At 44.5% G+C, this 20347-nt stretch overlaps 1 protein-coding gene across 3 annotated transcripts in view; it reads left to right on the forward strand.

Moving 5' to 3' along the window:
* The first annotated feature begins 846 nt into the window (after positions 1-846).
* KCNH1 (potassium voltage-gated channel subfamily H member 1) overlaps positions 847-20347 on the forward strand; it is a 559936-nt gene continuing 540435 nt past the window's right edge. The window contains exons 1-2 of one of the 3 annotated variants that reach the window (XM_085893962.1): positions 847-1743; positions 3784-3907. In XM_085893962.1, coding sequence (XP_085750088.1) covers positions 1671-1743; positions 3784-3907 — 197 coding nt within the window. In that variant the 5' untranslated portion in view covers positions 847-1670. Of the gene's footprint in view, positions 1744-3783; positions 3908-14858; positions 15372-20347 lie in introns of those variants that run through there. The other 2 variants (XM_085893960.1, XM_085893961.1) reach the window with 2 other exon arrangements.

The following is a 20347-nucleotide window of genomic DNA, read 5'->3' on the forward strand; positions in this document are numbered from 1 at the left end:
TACCAGCACGTACTCTACCAGCACGTACTCTATCAGCACGTACTGTACCAGCACGAACTCTACCAGCACATACTGTACCAGCACGAAATTTACCAGCACGAACTCTACCAGCACGTACTCTATCAGCACGTACTGTACCAGCACGAAATCTACCAGCACGTACTCTACCAGCACGAACTCTACCAGCACGTACTCTACCAGCACGTACTCTACCAGCACGCACTGTACCAGCACGTACTCTACCAGCACGTACTCTATCAGCACGTACTGTACCAGCACGAACTCTACCAGCACATACTGTACCAGCACGAAATTTACCAGCACGAACTCTACCAGCACGTACTCTATCAGCACGTACTGTACCAGCACGAAATCTACCAGCACGAACTCTACCAGCACGTACTCTACCAGCATGTTACTCTACCAGCACGTACTGTACCATCACGTACTCTACCAGAACGAACTCTACCAGGACGAACTCTACCAGCACGTACTGTACCAGCACGTACTGTACCAGCACGAATTCTACCAGCACGAACTCTACCAGCACGAACTCTACCAGCACGAACTCTTCCAGCATGTTACTCTACCAGCACGTACTGTACCATCACGTACTCTACCAGAACGAACTCTACCAGCACGTACTCTACCAGCACGTACTGTACCAGCACGAACTCTACCAGCACGAACTCTACCAGCACGAACTCTACCAGCACGAACTCTACCAGCACGAACTCTACCAGCACGAACTCTTCCAGCGCGAACTCTTTCAGCACGAACTCTACCAGCACGAACCGTACCATCTGAAATCTTTGTAACGACTCAGCTGTTGAGTTCGAATCGTCCGCCTGGGAGATGCACAGCGGACGATCCGAAGCGATGAAGCGACCGAGTCCGTCCATTGAATATTTGATCTTTGCCTGTACGAGATCGGAGCCCACTGTGCCAGGTGCGCAGGAATGCGCACAGCGACGGTCCGTCGCCTGTTCGCGTCGCCCGCGATTCCGCGCTGGTGCGGCGACCCTTCTCTCGCAACTACACCTGTCGTTGTTGAAGCGCATGATGTGACCGGGTGTGGCGCTCGCCTCCCATGCGTGAGCCTCGTTACGACGCACGGAGCACCCTCGGCCCCCGCGATTTCTGTTGTACACATTGGAGTGCGCGGTGCGGTTGCGGCGGCACTTTATAATCGCGTCGCGTTTTGTACGTTTTCTCGACTTTGCCCTGACTCGAAAGGGTGCTCCACAGCTGCTTCCCCAAAGTGCACGACGTTGCGAGTGACGAGCAACGCACGTGCACGATGGCTGCACGGGATGTAAGCGCGCATTTTGAGGTGGGAGAGGGATTTGGGTGGAGGTGAGAGGTGGAGCCGATCCAAAAGGGGAGGGATGATTTGAGATTCTCCCGAGATTGGGCGCACAGGAGGGGTGGCACGCGATGGGGAGCACCGGGCACAACGACTGGTGGGCATGGCATCACCGGCGGCCGACTATGCTGTAAGCGAGCGCCGGAGGTTATCATGAGGACGTGCGCTCAGAGACTCTGGCCTTGCCCGCATCGCCTTTGCGTGGCTCTCATTGCGTTCCCGTTAGAACCCACGGCTTTGACGGCACGAGGTACGGGTGCTTCGCGGGCACCTCCCGAGCGACCCCGGCCCGCAGCTGCGCAGGATGCCTGCGGGGCGCAGAGGACTGGTGGCACCTCAAAACACCTTCCTGGAGAACATCGTGCGTCGCTTCCCAGGTAAGCCTTGTTGCGTGCTTCTTGTCCCCCAAGCCTTGCTCTGCGCTTCTTGTCCCCCAAGCCTTGCTGTGTGCTTCTTGTCCCCCAAGCCTTGCTGTGCGCTTCTTGTCCCCCAAGCCTTGCTGTGCGCTTCTTGTCCCCCAAGCCTTGCTGTGCGCTTCTTGTCCCCCAAGCCTTGCTGCGCGCTTCTTGTCCTCCAAGCCTTGCTGCGCGCTTCTTGTCCCCCAAGCCTTGCTCTGCGCTTCTTCTCTCCCAAGCCTTGCTGTGCGCTTCTTGTCCCCCAAGCCTTGCTGCGTGCTTCTTGTCCCCCAAGCCTTGCTGCGTGCTTCTTGTCCCCCAAGCCTTGCTGCGCGCTTCTTGTCCCCCAAGCCTTGCTGTGCGCTTCTTGTCCCCCAAGCCTTGCTGCGCGCTTCTTGTCCCCCAAGCCTTGCTGCGCGCTTCTTGTCCCCCAAGCCTTGCTGCACGCTTCTTGTCCCCCAAGCCTTGCTGCGCGCTTCTTGTCCTCCAAGCCTTGCTGCGCGCTTCTTGTCCCCCAAGCCTTGCTGCGTGCTTCTTGTCCCCCAAGCCTTGCTGCGCGCTTCTTGTCCCCCAAGCCTTGCTGCGCGCTTCTTGTCCCCCAAGCCTTGCTGCGCGCTTCTTGTCCCCCAAGCCTTGCTGCGCTTGTTGCTTCTTTAAAGCTCGCGCACAGTGCCTCCAATATTGAGAGCGCCAGTGATCACGTGCTTCGGTGTTGCGTTGGCAGCATTGCTTTCGAATGCTCTTTCGCAATTACAGCTCCTGCAGCCGAGTGACGCTGCTCTTCTCAGGACCTTGCACTCCATTTGATTTGCCCCGGTGCCGATGTGCGCGTTCATTCATCGCATCGATGCGCGCACGCATCCCATTGCGTGATTTGCACGAAATGCCTGATCGTAGCGGAATCACATCCTCAATGCCACAAAGCGGTCGCTGAGCAAGCATCGCTTAACTTCTCTGACAGAGTGGGTAAAGTAATCGAAAAGTTGTGATTAACTTCATGTGGCAGCTCTCCTTTTCGCTTCGACCAGACGTCGCTATAAAAGACAATTTGCTGCCTGCTCTGCCTTCCCAATGAATCGGTTGCGTGTGTGTGTGCGTGTGTGTGTGCGTGTGTGTGTGCGTGTGTGTGTGTGTGTGTGTGTGTGTGTGTGTGTGTGTGTGTGTGTGTGTGTGTGTGTGTGTGTGTGTGTGTGTGTGTGTGTGTGTGCGTGTGTGTGCACGGCTGAGTGTTGTTCATCATGACATAAATTTAACCTAATCAAGTTCGTTTCTGCAAATCCTGCTCGCAAACTGCCCTCACAAGTGCACTCAGAACGATCCAGGGAACCCGCAAGTTGTGGACTCGTTTTTGCCATTATTTTAAAAGTAAAACATTTTGGTAATAATTTAATTAGCAGGAAATAATTGTTACGGGTTTGTCTTTTTCTGCGCACAATGAGATGAATAATTATTTTAACTCCTGTGAATTGAAAAAGGACAACAGAAAGAACCGCTTGGATCTAAGAATGAAATTCCAGGGAAAACAAGTGAAAAAAAAAATCACAATTGTCAAGGGAGGTAAACATGATCACTTCTCACTGATTTATATACTTTTTATCAAAATGGGTCGAAGCCAAATCAAAACCAATACCAAGGGCACAATCGGTGCATCGAAACAGAAGGAACAGATTGGTTGAACCCATTGCATGTGAAATGATGCAGAGCTCTAGAAATTGCTCTTATTCTACTGTAACACACACAAGATACCTTTACCTGGGTTGATGGAACTTTCTTCTTGACAATCGCATCGATTCCTCTGCAAATCCACATCAATCAAAATGTCACTTTTTTTTCTCGAGGGGAATCGTCAAAGCTTCATTCACCATCCAATGCATGAACATGGCGTCCTTGCCATCAGTATTAGTTCTACGGTTCAGGAGTTGAATTGTTGTTACAGATTCACGTTGAATGCATAATTTTATTTAATTGTAACAGGTCCTTGGGAATTGTTCACTCATCACGTGGCATTCGTTTCAACCGCAGATACCAACTTCCTCCTGGGTAACGCTCAAGTTGTGGATTGGCCCATCGTCTACAGCAACGACGGCTTTTGTCGCATCTCGGGTTATCATCGTGCTGAGGTCATGCAGAAGAGCAGTGCGTGCAGGTACCTTGCACACACCCAAACACACACATTTGATATATATATATATATATATATATATATATATATATATATATATATATATATATATATCTATATATCTATATATACATATACATACATTTATATATATAAATTTAGACATATATATATATATATATATATATATATATATATATATATATATAAATGTATATGTATAAATATATATTTATATATGTATATGTAAGCATATATATATATATATATATACTTATATTTTTATATATATTTATACATATCCATATATATTGTTGCTGATTCGCGCCCGCCGGCGTGCGGACGGCCACGTAACTCGAATCGCAGCACGTCGCCCACCGGACGGACAATCCAGTCGTGACCCTCTCGGACTAACGCCGGGAACCAGTCATGGGTGGACCTTTCGGTCTCACCACGATCGTGCCAATCGGCCCCCGCGTGGGATAGGGTTGCTCGCCAAATTCGACCTACCTAAGTACCCACACGGAGGGTAGACCGGGCGATCGCACCTCGCCGCAGGTCGACTTCGGACACGGGCCACTTTAAGCGACCCGTTCCGTACTATCGGGATAACCGAGCGGTGTTATTCGTCGGCCTCGACGGTTCGATTAATTATCAGGCGTTTTAGCCCACGACCAACCCTTTACGTGAAGCAAGATGGAGATTCAATGAAAGAAAAGACGAAGCGAAGCGGGAAAACAGTTCAACAATAAGCACATTTATTTCGCAATGAACGGAAAGCACACATATACAATTACACCAAAAGCAAATGTAAAAGAAGAAGACAATGCAATATTACACAAAAAGCAAATGCAACAATGCAGATCGAACCGACTACCGGGCACACGGCAACACTTATACAATTTTACTTCACAGACGGCGCCGACAACACATATTCCCAAAGCAAAAGAAAAGAGAACCACCCTCCAGGATGAGGGGGGTAGGCGGGCCTGGAGCCGAGACCGTGTCGGGCCTACCCGTCTGATGATGAGACGCGGAGCGGTGGTGGTGCCTCAACTCCGCGGGCCTCGCGGACAGTGTCTGGTAGGGGGTGGGAAGGGGGCCCCCTTTGTCGCACTATCTCAGCACGGGGGGAAACAGGAGGGGGTTGCTGATGCTCGGGGGAAGGAGGATATCGCCCTGTCTCGGGTCCCGCGGCGAGCGTCTCCTCCTCGACCTCGGTCGCATTACTGGCCTCTCCCTGGGCAGCTCCCGGCACCGACGCGAGCACCCCCTCGTCCGCCTTCGCCGCCGTCACCTGTCCACAGCTCCGTCCTCTTCACTCTGACTAGTACCACTTCTTTCCAGCTCCACCGACGACTCTCTTGAACTCCGCACACTCTCAACTGAACTTCCAACTGAACTGCCGTTGACTGACGAACGCAGCCGTTTATATAAGCCCCGTGGCTTCGCTCTTTCACCCTTGACCCTCTGCCTCTGACCCTTCACCTCTCTAACTGGCTCCCCATTGGCCCGAGGAAAAGTGGGCGTGAATGCTTTTTGATCCATGAATTTGCATATAGCGACCGCCCTCCAACGCCCTGGAGGCGGGGCCAATTCGCCCCTCACTCACCGATTGGACGGAACAAAAGTGGGCGTGAGTTGTTTTTGATCCGTTTTCTGCGGAAAGTCCGTGATGTTTTTGAACACGCTGCTCGGTGCGCGCCCTGCACGAGTCCAGCATCGGCGCCCACAAGTGGCGTGGGAATGACGGTGATGCGATGGTGGCGAGTTGTGACGGTAAAGGTCGTGGCTGTTGTTGTGAAGCGGCGTTGTGGTTGGTGGTTGTTGTTGTGAGGCGGCGTTGTGGTTGGTGGTTGTTGTTGTGAAGCGGCGTTGTGGTTGGTGGTTGTTGTTGTGAAGCGGCGTTGTGGTTGGTGGTTGTTGTTGTGATGGCTGTTGAGACGTGGTTGGTGGTGGTAATAATGGCGGCTGGTCCAAAACAAAGATAGTAAAAGAAAAACGGCTATCCTGAAGAGTCGCAGCCCGACTGATTGACATTTATTCCCTCTAGACAACGGGTTTGGGCCTAACTACACATATACTTACCGAGATATCTCACCTAAGGGACCTGAATGGTGGTTTGTGAATTTGGTCAACCACAACAATATATATATATATATATATATATATATATATATATATATATATATATATATATATATATATATATATATATATATATGTGCATAAAAACATAACTATATATATTATATGTATTTGTATATAATATATATATATATATATATATATATATATATATATATATATATATATATATATATATATATATATATATATATATTTGTGTAAATGCATATGTAAATATAAATAAATAAATATATTTACATGTACATACATATATATATATATATATATATATATATATATATATATATATATATATATATATATATATATATATATATATATATATATATATATATATATATATATATATATACGAGATGACCCGTAAACCCATTGGATTCCTGTTGTGACAGCGGTTGATAAAAAAAATCATTTCAAAAAAAAATAAAGATCGCTCCAGCGAACTATAATGGAGATTTTTACATTGATCAAATTCTCCCGAAGAGTACTTGACTGAATCGGGAATTGATTTTTTAAAATATTTTTTTTTCGTTGCCTGATTTGAATGAAACTTGATGTTGCACATCAATGTGAAAAAAAAGGAGAAAAGAAAGTCGAAGAAATTATTGTGCGTAATCTTCTCAACACAATTTTATTTATTAAGGAACACGGAAGTATTAGATCAAACTGGCAATGTTTATTTTATGCTTAAAAATAAATCGTTCTTTGTCTATACTAAATGTTTGAGATTTTTAAATAAATCATTTCAAGAAACAAAAAAGATAGCTCCAGCGAACTATACCGCTGAGGTTGTTTGCATTGATCAAATACTCCCGAAGAGTACTTGACTGAATTGGGAATTGATTTTTTAATATTTTTTTCGTTCCCCGATTTTAAGGAAACTTGATAATGTACACCACAGGAGAATGGTGAATAAGGTGGTCCTAAAATTTTTGTGCTATCGTTTGCCGTTTTGGCTGTATTTCGGGAACATACATACATACATACATACATACATACATACATACATACATACATACATACAAGCTGGTAGACGACATGGGTGGTTGCTAGACTAAGGCGAATTTGAAATATGTAGATAAGAGAACACATCAGATGGCATTTTTGCCGTTCATTGTTCCATATAGGTACATGACGAGCAACTGTCCATTCATCATTTGTGTTCGATTCCCTAACCCGACGTTAGGGAATCCCAATGCAAAGGTTGGGGTGAAAGCATATAGTAATATAATTGCATACTCGTCCGACAGTTTTTGATGGATCTGGCTGAAAATTTTTGACAGAGGTTGATTATAATGCGCATAAAAGCACGGAAGCCGATTTTTGATTTTCGATTTTTTTTTTCGGATTTTAAATTTTCTTTCAAAGTTCCGTTGTTTGGCAACGGTGGCGTCCATAGCAACGGTGCTCAAAAGCATACAACTAGATCCTGGTATGAACCTACCAGTCAAGTTTCATCAAAATCGGTTGACTCCTCTGGCCTCCAGAGCTGTCCATTACATACATACAGACAGACAGACGGAAAACCTGAGACTAAGGGTAGTCTAGCGACCACCCAATATACAAAGTGAGAGTTTTCGTAATATAGAGAAGATATATTGGGTGGTCGCTCGACTACCGTTATTCTCAGGTTTTCCGTCTGTCTGTATGTTTGTATGTAATGGACAGCTCTGGAGGCCAGAGGAGTCAACCGATTTTGATGAAACTTGACAGGTCGGTTCATAACAGGATCTAGTTGTATGCTTTTGAGCACCGTTGCTATGGACACCACCATTGCCTAGCAACAGGACTTTGAAATCTTTTTTGAAATCTTTAAAAAATTATTTTTTCGAAAATCAAAAATCGCCTTCCGCGATTTTATACGCACTATAATCAACCTCTTTGTCAAAAACTTTCAGCCCGATCCGTCAAAAACTGCATGACTAGTATACAATTATGTAGCAACCACCCATGTCTCTTACGGGCTTGTACATATATTTATATTCATATATTTATTTATTTATATATATATATATTTTTATATATATTTATATGTTGATATATTTACAAGTGGATGGGGTGGGTTGCCAAACGGTCCTTTCAGAGAGACATCGTGAGAGTGTTCGATTTGTCCGGATTGAAAGACATGTTGCCCGTGTTGGACCAGTTTGTGATTTTACCGAGATCTGGAGTGAGCGAAAAAGCTGCTGCTTGCCGGTCTGAGGGATGACAGATGGGATGGCAGAGGGTGGAGTCATCAGCAATGAGATAAAGAGGATTTTACAGAGAGTCAGAGAGATCGTTGATAAAAACCAGAAAAAGAACAGAGCCCAGAATGCTAACTTGAGAAACTCCAGCCTAGACAGGAAGAGGGGATGAAAGAACTCCATTTTGGGCCACACGTTGACTGAGACAGGAGAGGAAATTTGCGAGCCATGAGTGGAGATTGCCTTGGATACGATAGGAAGAGAGTTTGGTGAGCAGGGCAGGGTGCCAGACCATATCGAAAGAATGTGATATGTCTGGTGAGAAGGCTCCGAGTTGCTGTCTGCCATTGAGGACCTCCATCCATTGTTGGGAGAACAGAAGCAGCATATCCAGGGTAGAGTGACCTGGTCTGAAACCAAATTGATGATCGGAAATCAAGCCATTGGAGAAGAGGAAGGATTTAATGTCTGAAGCGATGATGGATTCCATAACCTTGCTGATGATTGGGAGACGGCTAATTGGTCTGTAGTTGCAGGGATCTGTTTTTTCACCCTTTTATCTTCTTCTTCTTCTTTCGGCTCACTCCCGCTAGGGGTCGTCACAGTGGATCAACCGTCTCCATTTCGCTCTATCCTCCACATCTTCCATTGACACTCCAACCACCTGTATGTCCGCCCTCAACGTATCCATGAACCTATTCTTTGGCCTTCCTCTTCTCCTCCTGCCTGGCGGCTCCATTTTCAACATCCTTCTCCTGATATACTCCGCTTCCCTCCTGTGCACATGTCCAAACCATCTCAATCTCGCCTCTCTCACTTTGTCTCCAAACCGTCCTACCTGCGCTGTCCCTCTAATATACTCCTTTCTTATCCTATCCATCCTCGTCATTCCCAACGAGAATCGCAGCATCTTTAACTCTGCCACCTCCAGCTCCGCTTCCTGTCTTTTTGTTAGTGCCACCGCCTCCAAACCATACAACATAGCTGGTCTCACTACCGTCTTGTATACTTTCCCCTTCACTCTTGCAGCTACCCTTCTGTCACAAATCATTCCTGCAACTCTTCTCCACCCACTCCATCCTGCCTGCACTCTCTTTTTCACTTCTCTCCCACACTCTCCGTTACTTTGGACAGTTGATCCCAAGCATTTAAACCCATCCACCTTCCCCACCTAAACTCCTTGCAACCGCACCATACCACCACCCTCCCTCTCATTTACGCACATGTACTCCGTCTTACTCCGACTGACTATCATTCCCCTTCTCTCCAGTGCGTACCTCCACCTCTCGAGGCTCGCCTCAGCCTGCTCCCTACTCTCCCCACAGATCATGATGTCATCCGCGAACATCATAGTCCATGGGGACTCCAGTCTGATCTCGTCCGTCAAACTGTCCATCACCATTGCAAACAGGAAAGGGCTCAGAGTCGATCCTTGGTGCAATCCCACTTTTACCTTTAACTGGTCCATCATTCCTACGCACACCTCACCGCTGTCACACTGTCCTCATACATATCCTGCACGATCTTCACATACTTCTCCACCACTCCCGACTTCCTCATACAATGCCACAACTCCTCTCTTGGAACCCTATCATAAGCTTTCTCTAAATCCACAAACACACAGTGTAACTCCTTCTGACCTTCCCTATGCTTCTCCATCAACATTCTCAAAGCAAACATCGCATCAGTGGTGCTCTTTCCTGGCATAAACCCATATTGCTGCTCACAGATCATCACCTCTCCTCTCAACCGAGCTTCCACTACTCTTTCCCACAACTTCATGGTGTGGCTTAACAACTTTATCCCTCTGTAATTTCCACAGCTCTGCACATCACCCTTATTCTTGAAAATCGGAACCAGTACACTTAATCTCCACTCCTCCGGCATCCTCTCTTTCCAAGACTTCATTAAACAATCTGGTTAACAACCCCACTGCCATCTCTCCGAAGCACTTCCATGCCTCCACTGGTATACCATCTGGGCCAACCGCCTTTCCACTTTTCAGCTTCTTCATAGCAGTCCTCACTTCATCCTTACTGATCCACCCCACTTCCAGATTCACTATCTCCACCTCTTCCAACCTTCTCTCTCTCTCATTTTCTTCATTCATCAGCTCCTCAAAGTACTCCATCCACCTTCTCAACACACTCTCCTCGCTCGTCAGCACATTCCCATTTGCGTCCTTTATCACCCGAACCTGCAGCACATCCTTCCCAGCTCGGTCCCTCTGTCTTGCCAATCGGTATAAATCCTTTTCCCCTTCTTTTGTATCCAACTTCTCATACAGCTCACCATATGCCTTTTCCTTGGCCTTTGCCACCTCTCTTTTTGCCTTTCGCCGCCACTCCTTGTACTCCTGCCTACTTTCTTCATCTCTCTGACTATCCCACTTCTTTTTCGCCAACCCCTTCTTCCTTATACTTTCCTGTACTTCCTCATTCCACCACCAAGTCTCCTTATCTTCCTTCCTCTGTCCAGATGTCACACCAAGTACCTTCCTAGCTATCTCCCTCACAACTTCTGCTGTCGTTGCCCAATCATCCCACCCATCTTTACCACCATCCAACGCCTGTCTCACCTCCTCCCTAAATTTCACGCAACAGTCTTCCTCCTTCAGCTTCCACCATCTGGTCCTTGGTTCAGCCCTCACTCTCTTCCTCAACCTCACCTCTACAGTCATCCTACAGACCATCAATCGATGCTGTCGAGCTACACTCTCCCCTGCCACCACCTTACAGTCACTAATCTCTTTCAGGTTTAATCTCCTGCTTAAGATGTAATCCACCTGTGTGCACTTTCCTCCACTCTTGTATGTCACCCTGTGTTCCTCCTTCTTCTTGAAATATGTATTTACCACTGCCATTTCCATTCTTTTTGCAAACTCTACCACCATTTGCCCTTCCACATTTCTCTTGTTGAGACCGTACCTACCCATCACCTCCTCATCCTCTTTATTCCCTTCACCAACATGCCCATTGAAATCTGCTCAAATCACCACTCTTTCATTCTTGGATACACTCTCCACCACTTCATCTAACTCACTCCAGAAATCTTCTTTATACTCCATCTCACACCCCATATGCGGGGCATATGCACTGATGACATTCATCATCATCGCTTCAATTTCCAACTTCACACTCATCACTCGGTCAGACACTCTCCTCACCTCCAATACCCTCTTGACATAATCTTCCTTCAGGATTACCCCCACACCATTTCTCCTCCCATCCACACCATGGTAGAACAGTTTGAAACCACCTCCAATGCTCCTCGCCTTACTCCCCATCCACTTGGTCTCTTGTACACACAGTATGTCCACCTTTCTTCTCTCCATCATATCAGCCAACTCTCGCCCTTTGCCAGTCATAGTCCCAACATTCAGAGTTCCAACTCTCACCTGCACACTTCTACCCTTCCCCCTCTCCCACTGCCTCCGGACTCGCCTTCCCGTCTCCTTCTCCTCCTTCGCCCAGCAGTACCACAATTTCCACTGGTACCCTGCTGACCACCGGTACCGGTGGCGGTCGTTGGTAACCCGGGCCTCGACCGATCCGGTATGGAAATTCGTTTTGTTGTCCGCATGATGATTTGGCATCGGTTTTTACGCCGGATGCCCTTGCTGACGCAACCCTGGTCGCCTCTTACGACACACAGGGATATGGTACACCTATTCTAACCGGGGCATACACCTTTTTATGTGTATGTCCCGGTTTTTTCACCTTTTTATGCAGAGTGGTAATGTTTGCTGATTTCCATGCAGATGGCAGATGACCTTTAGCAAATGAGAGGGTGAATAGTACAATAGAGAAGGTGAGCAAGCGCAGAGGAGCAGGTTTTTACGACACGTGGGCTGATGCCGTCTGGACCGGTTGCAGAATCTGAGTCGAGGTTTGACAGCAAGCTCTCCACCTTGTCAGGAGAAAAGGACATAGACTCCAGGGACAGTTGGGTGCGACTGGGTAAGGTGGGTGGAGAAAGTGATGAGTTTTGGACACAAGATTTAGATGCAAACACCGAGTTAAGGCATGCAGCCTTTTCACGTGCGGTATCAGCAGTGCGACCATTTGACATAAGGGAGGGGATGGAGGGGGAACATACACCAGAAGCAGATTTGATTCGACGCCACCAGGATTTTGAGGGAAAGAGGTTTGAGAGTTCAGACTTGAGATGAGAAAGGTGTTGTTTTCTGGCTCTCCTGAGGGTAGATACACACTTGTTCTGAGCTTTATTGAAGGAACTGAGAACACCCTCAGTTGGGTTTGCTTTCTATGATGAAAAGGCAAGTTGTTTCAGGACAACTGCCTCGCCACAAGCTTCAGGAAACCATGGGCGGGAGGAGGGGTAGGACAACTGAAGACGAGAGGTGATAAATCTGTGCATGAGGGAGAGCATGTTTCTTTCAAAGAATTCCCAGGATGAGGTGATGTTGGAGAAAGTAGCGATGGGAGACTGGTCTCGAAATTTAATGGCTGCTTGGAGGCCCTGCCAGTTGGATTGAGTGAAATGCCAGACTCGACGGCACTGAGGTGGTTCTCTGATAACAGCCAGAGAGATGTCCACTTTGACAAGCACGTGGTCAGAAGTACAGTTAGGATCGGAGGAAGATCAGCAGATATTTTCAGGGAAATTTGTCAAAATCAGATCCAGAAGAGAAAGAGTACCATTGGTTGAGATCTGGGTCAAGAAATTGACCGATTGAGTCAGTCCCAATGAGTTGCAGAAAGCTTTTGCTGAAGTGCCATCACAGGTGAGAGAGGTTCCCACACCCAGCCAACTGGCATGATGACAATTGCAGTCACCACATATGAGCAAGAGAGAGTTTGGATGAGAAGATAGAAGTTGGTCCATGTTTTCGGATGGTGAGGTGTAAATGGAGTCATCACTGTTTGGTTAACGGTGCAGTACACATATAAACATGAGGTGGGAGTGGAGGGGAAGTCGTAGCCAGAGGTATTCCTGGGGGTGTGGGGGAGTGATGGCAGTGCTTGGAGAGTGAGGAATAGTCTTTGATGAAGAGAGCAACTTTTCCACCAGGACGAGGCTTCGGTCTGTCATTTCAGAGGAGGGAGTAACCAGGGAGAGATACTTGGGAGTCTGAGACGTCTTGAGGGAGGAAAGTTTGAGAAGGGTGAGTGAGGGGGATGAATGATGGGAGAAGGGACAGTGGGGAGATTTGAGCGAGAAAGGTGAGGGGGTATTTTTGAGAAAGGTGAGAGGGAGACTTGGAGGGAGAAGTGTGTGAGAGGGGTGAGTTGGCAATGAAGTTGGAAAAAAGAATGGTTGATGGAAAGCGAACATTCATAGCAAACTTGGGTTTTAAATTTTTAGCCACGTCTCGCTTGCGATACGTGGCTCAAAGAGAGCTCGGCGTTGTTGTTGTTGTTGTTGTTCTTGTTGTTCTTGTTGTTCTTGTTGTTCTTGTTGTTCTTGTTGTTCTTGTTGTTCTTGTTGTTCTTGTTGTTCTTGTTGTTCTTGTTGTTCTTGTTGTTCTTGTTGTTCTTGTTGTTCTTGTTCTTGTGAAGACAAAACCTTTTGGACTCGGCTCTTTTATATACAGGATCCGGATCTCCTCAAATACTAAACACCTGTACACATCCTCGCATTGAGGGTGCCTTTTGAGAGCGTCTATCATGAACATTTAAATATATTCGGACATTTGCTTTAAAGTTTCGAAAAGTTCACGTTACTATTTAAAGATTATTCCATTTAAAGTATTGTAATTTCGTAAATACACTATTTTCTCGTCATGAACGACGATCGTCCAGGATGGGTCTCGCTATTGGCTCCGTTAAGGCACGTGACGAAATATCGGAAGTTGTTGTTGTGTTTTTTTTTCCTTCTTCTTCTTCTTGCTCTTCCTCTTCTTGTTCTTGTTCTTCTTCTTCTGGTGAAGGCAAAACTTTTAGGACGCGGCTCTTGGACACATTTGTCCTTGTTTATGTCAGAAATGCGATTAAAGACATTTATTGATGGATGTGATAAAGGCGAATTTAGAGAATGGAGAGAAGAAATGCTGTAACAATTGGATTTTTTTGGACAAGGTATGAGGGAAAGGTCAAATTTGGAGCTGTCTGTTGAAATTGAAGAAGAGTAGTGCATTACTTGCCGAAACCCCGTCATAGACGGATTCCGTTCCATGAGCCCAATATGACAACCAGTGGCGGCTCTCTTAAGAGCCGGATCCCAGTCGATGTACTCCATGGCCTTACCTAATGAGGCCTACAAAACGTCGTTGTACACGACATTTTTGGTGTACACTACTCCTTGTGAAGAAGTCCCCCGATTTGTGCACGTGTCTACTTTGACGTACACCATGTCAAAACTTCTCAGGTCACAGTCCCGAGAAAAACGTGACTCGACCACTAGGAGGAGCACAAAATTGGTCCTTCAGTATTAATATATAGATGATACAGTAAAGAGAACCACACATGTAAAAGAGGAAGATCTAGCATTTCAGAGATCGTTTTATTATTATTATTATTATTATTATTATTATTATTATTATTATTATTATTATTATTATTATTGTTGTTGTTGTTGTTGTTGTTGTTGTTGTTTGAGAGAGTTTTCATCAGATTAGGTAATGGAAATGTTGTTGAAAAAAATCGTGAGATGAATGGGGGAATTTTAATCGGTAAACACAGGGGGTGGAAACAGATCACGTGGTTACAGGATAAGCAAGTAGGTATGGGAGGTGTATAGTCAAAAGTTAATTAATTAATTTTAAATATGGATTGCGTTACATTCGGAAAAGGGATGGTTGAAGTAAAATCGTGGAGGTGTATGGTGAGTTTGGAACTGTAAACGCAGAGTGAAGCTGCTGGGTCGATGGAACGTATCAGGAAGGGGGTGGAGAGAGGCACGTGGTTACAGGAGGTGTGTGGATCGAAAGGATATTTTGATGGAAAGGATATCAGCCAACAAGGAAAATTATTAATTTTTGATGTATTTTTGAAGAATAGGTAAGATTTGGGAATGGAAGGTTGTAGGAAGAAATCGTGAAGGTAATGGCGAGAGTGGGTCAGCTCAAATAGAATAAAGATGGTGTTCCGGCAGAAGGAGGAAGAAGAAGAGGTAGAGGAAGAAGAAGAGTAAGAAGATTAAGAAGAGTAAGAAGAAGAAGGATCGGGACTCGGTGTGCAAGGAGAAAGGTATTTTTTTTAATTTTTGGATTTAAGACAAGAAGCAGTGTTTAGTTGAGAGGGATGGGGGTTGTTGGGAAAGTGGGGAAGATAGGAATTGAAAGTAATGGGGAGAAAATAAAAATAAAAACGATCGTACACCAAGAGGGGAAGGATGGGTAGGCTTCAAGGAACCCGGTAAGACAAGGTCGACGAAAACTCACAAAATAGCACGATTTTTTTAAACAAAACCGAACTAGGAACAGACAGTAACTATGTAGGTGAGAAAATAAACAGTTAAAAAGGGACATATAACAACTCAACTTTGAGATCGTCAGCAGAGCCCCGAAAGACCCTTCCGTTGCTCTAAACCCATAACCGGAACCTCATACTCGTAATACGCACTCCCTCCACTCTTGATGTTTTGGGAACAGTCGAGCTTCGGTACTCAAAGACAGCAATGAAGAAACGGTTCACAAACAATTGTATATTGATGAGGTTGCCATTTTTTTCCAGTGCCATTCCTTCATGTGGAGTGTTGCCGAACTCCATGAAATTAACTATTTCTCTCTTACTGTACCCAACAATGACTGTCATTTCACTAATGGGCTTAATCAAAAGACAGCATGTGTACTTCACAAACATTCTACTCTGTTAACCCTGTCGTTTGCCCGAGATCATCTTCCATCTGCTTGCAAGTCAGACAACATCACCTTCATCAGCCAACCTTCTGCTTCTTTATGGCATGAGCAAAAATCACTTCCATTTCTCTGTGAAGCTCATTGTTGGGTACTTTGGTTTGAAGCTCTGCTTGGAATGAACAAAATGAAACATTTCGAAAATTAAGGATTATTCTCACTCAGATTTCAACATCACCGTCTTGCATATTTTGAAGTTTGAACTTTCTTTACATAAAAAGATTTGTAATACACCGGGTGGTGCTATGTGATATTCATTTACATGGAGAGAATTGGGGTGTTCCCTCCACCCTGAACCCCCACCCCAGATATTTCACTTTGACAGAAACCATACTTGGGATACCCTTAGGCAACATGCCAAATTTGATTGGATTTGGTTCAATATTTTTTATGTTTTGAAGCATATATAAACAAACAAGCAAAGAAGTAAACAAATAAACATATCAACAAATATACTCGACTCAGTGGTGTGATGGTAACCACCAATTTTGGTATATTTGTTTCTATCTGCTACAATAGCATATTTAACCAGAATCGGTGATGTTAATGGAAAGAGTATCAGCGCCGAGTCTGGGAGGACAGTGGTTCAAACCCTGGCCGAGTCATACCAAATACCTAAAACATGGTATGTGCTGCTTCTTTGCTTGGCATTCATCATTTAAATGGCTAAGAGAATGGACAATCCCCAATAGGTTGGAATCCATCGGAAGGAGGGAATTGCTCCTGAGGAAATGTCCCGCTGAGCGCGGTGGGAAAAGTGGCACCATTGTTGTGACGTCGCTGGTACCCAGAGTATCCCGGGAAGTGACAGTACTTCCCCCAAGCTCAGTGGCTGTGTTTGTCTTGTCAGTATGTCCATGTGTGTGTGAGTGGCAGCTCCATTATGAGCCTAAGACCTTGTTTAAATATAATCGTACCTGTGTCTGAAGGATGAGGTTCAGTTTGGCATTTTAAATATGAAATAGGCAAAGCCGAGAAACCAACGAAACCCCTTAGAACTTTAGAATTGCCCTTTAGAACCCTCTATAATTATCCTTTATAACCCTATAGAATTGCACTTTGGAACCCTTCAGATTTAAATATGGTGAGATTTAAAGGTTCTTATTCTTCATTTTGACGGCTTGATGGACAGACGGATAGAAGGAAGGACATACCCAAATGTTGAAGCGGCTTCACCGTTTAAAAATAAAAAATAAATAAACAAACACACAAACATAAACAAATATATAAATATACAACTAAACTTTTATTGTATATCTATATACTGTATGTATCGACATATAAATCTGTACAGTGTCTGTATTGTCCTGTCTTGTGTTGTCACTGAACTACTCCCTCAAACCTTTGTGAAATTGTACCAAACTTTGGGGCTGCACCTTCCTCTCCCATGTGTATATCCTCAGTTTATTTTTTTGATTTTTTTTAAAAACAAATTTTCAACTTCAATTGCTTATATAAATGCAATATCACGAACATTACAAATAAACTTGAACAAAAGAAATGTTTGTATAATGATTGGCATAAATTATGACAACATGGCAACTCAAGTACTTATCCTCAGTTAAAACAAGCCTGTCTCGATAGTGACGTGTGGTGAGGTGTTTAGAATTGCACAGCAGAGTTGTTTTGAATTACTTGGAGGTGAGGTGTTTTTAATAACGTGGCGGTTACGTGGTGGTGAGGTGTTTTGAATAACGTGGAATGTACATTTTTAATAATGTGGCGGTGTTTGTCTCACTGTGGCGACGTTTGGTGAGGCATGTGTGGCGAGCCGAACCACACAAATTATATTGGGTCGCCGAAATAGGTGACCCTTATTGTCAGTAATTCTGTCTGTTTGTTTGGATGTTTGTTCGTTTGTCATCAGCATAATTGGTAGTAAACGTGGGCGGATTTTGACCAAACTCGGGTGGTAGGTACATCCTATGACCTAGTGCTTTGGAAATTGTGATGGCTGCTGGGGACGCTTTGGTTCCCAAACAACAACCGAAAAACCTTCAAAATCGGTACCGTTCACGCAAAATCAATTCCGAAAGCCATTATCCCATGTAGGGTTATGAAATTTGGCACGAATGATCTACAGGTGATGCTCTATCAAATATATTCTGGTTTTTGTGATATATGGAATACTTTACCCGCAGCACCCTCTACAATTAGGGTATGTGCGAAAATTGGCGAAAATTGAAGGCCCCCGAGCGATCAGGTGAGTGCGTCGATACGAATGAAACTTTGCAGGTTCATGGTACTCAATGAGTACTACAACTTTGCCTCAGGACGTATTGACCGATTTTGCTTAGGTCAGGGGTCAAAGGTCAATTGGTGCAAAAATCGATTATATGCGAGAGCTGGAGGTGCCTTCGCGCCAAATGCTACTCCTCCTAGGGTTATGGTCAGATGGTCATGAAAATTCACACTAATTGTCTGGAATACATTGTGCACAAATGATCGAGCCGGATTTTCGATTTAGATCTTTGTTCACCCACAGCACACCCCCTCGAACTTTGGGGATTTCCGATTCCAAACCGCATTTTCGGTACTTTTCATTCAAATGGATAATGAGTAGTTATCAGTAGATGGAACTGAATGAGATTTGATATGCATAATCTTAAGGTGATTGATTCCCTATCCGCTAAATGACATCCATTTTGCTCTATATCTTATAGTTTCCATGCTCGGCGACCCATCGCCACCTACCGGCTTGTATACAAATAAGTGTGTGTGTGTGTGTGTGTGTGTGTGTGTGTGTGTGTGTGTGTGTGTGTGTGTGTGTGTGTGTGTGTGTGTGTGTGTCTCCTCCATAACTCCAAAACCATGAAAACTAGCTTTCTGAAACTTTGCATGCATACTAAAAAAAACTCCAAGGAAGTGTATGAGTGAAAATTGGGTGTTTGGGTTAATTAAAACACCCCTTTTGAAGATAATTAATGGCCTTATTTAATTATATCCTTTATCAGGTGCCACCTTCGGCCATCACACTCTTTGGGGTCTTAAGGCATATCCTAGGTTACATCGCTGGGGTCTGAAGTCCCAATGTTTTATGGCCTGCTTAACCATGCCTTGACTTGGAAGAGACCGCAACAATTTCTTTACGATAAAGTTTTTTTCTTCACTTTCCTCACTCATATTATCGAATGCCTGCATTCATCATCTCTACGAAACGCTGTGTACATCACTTTTGTACAACCTATGGTTTTCAAATTTGGAGCTTGGAGCGATTTCATGCATTATATGATGCAATTGTCCACGCTCTACTCTCACAGACTAATTAAAGTATATCATCGAAATATGATTTGATTTTTGAGGATTGGATATCGTCCGGACTAAATCAGTTTTGAAATCTGTTGTGAAATCTGATAATTTAAAGAAATAACGAGTCTAAAAACAAAGCTGATATTCCTATTTACTTTAAGCAAGCAAGGCTATGTTTCCTCCTCCATATGAGACGCTGCGAGGAGGAGTGATGTAAGGAACACATCGGCCATTTTGGAGTTAATATCATGTTGCACTATTTTAACCCTTACCCTATCATCTGAGCCTATCATCATCATATCATTAAAAAATGTCGCTTACATCGCTCCTCCTCACGGGGCTTCATTTTTATATATATATATATATATATATATATATATATATATATATATATATATATATATATATATATATATATATATATATATATATATATATATACACACAAGAAAATGTAAACTTTCCAAAGCATCAAACTTGTCTTTTTCCAGGAGAATTTTATTGAGTGAAGAAAAGATTTTGGAATGTGCCAAAATGAACGAGCTTCATTGAGCAATATGATTTAGTACATTCACTGCTTGACCTCACGCCCTGTCCCCCAGAGGGACTGCCTATCCATAGCGTCTGCCACATCTGTGTCTATGTTTTTGGAGGTTTTGCGAGGTGTTCTACAGGGAATCAAAGCAAATCTGGTAAAAACAAAAAAAACGGACATTTTATATTAAAGTTATAACGTTTGAACGGACTGCGAACGATGTACCACGTGACGTGTGCACAGATGAGCAGGCAATGTGGCGGATTATCTGCAATGTTTACATCAAGGGCAATTAAACTTTGTGATGTCTTCAGGGTTGTTCTACATTGAAGAGCAAGTCTTTTGTGGATAAACTATAAAGTCATTATTTCAACAAATTCATTTAATTTGTTTAACTGCTGCGGGCGCGGTGAATGCCCCGGCTTTAAAGTTAAAGGGATCCTATATGGTATGCAGCCACAGCCTGGCCAGCCGTTCCTTCTCAACCATTCAATTGGAGTGCTTGCTTGGGTGAATAAGCCACT

Source organism: Eptatretus burgeri, chromosome 9, assembly GCF_056783735.1.
Source record: "Eptatretus burgeri isolate ZD-2024b chromosome 9, Ebu_testis_v1, whole genome shotgun sequence".
In the NCBI taxonomy this organism is placed as follows: Eukaryota; Metazoa; Chordata; class Myxini; order Myxiniformes; family Myxinidae; genus Eptatretus; species Eptatretus burgeri.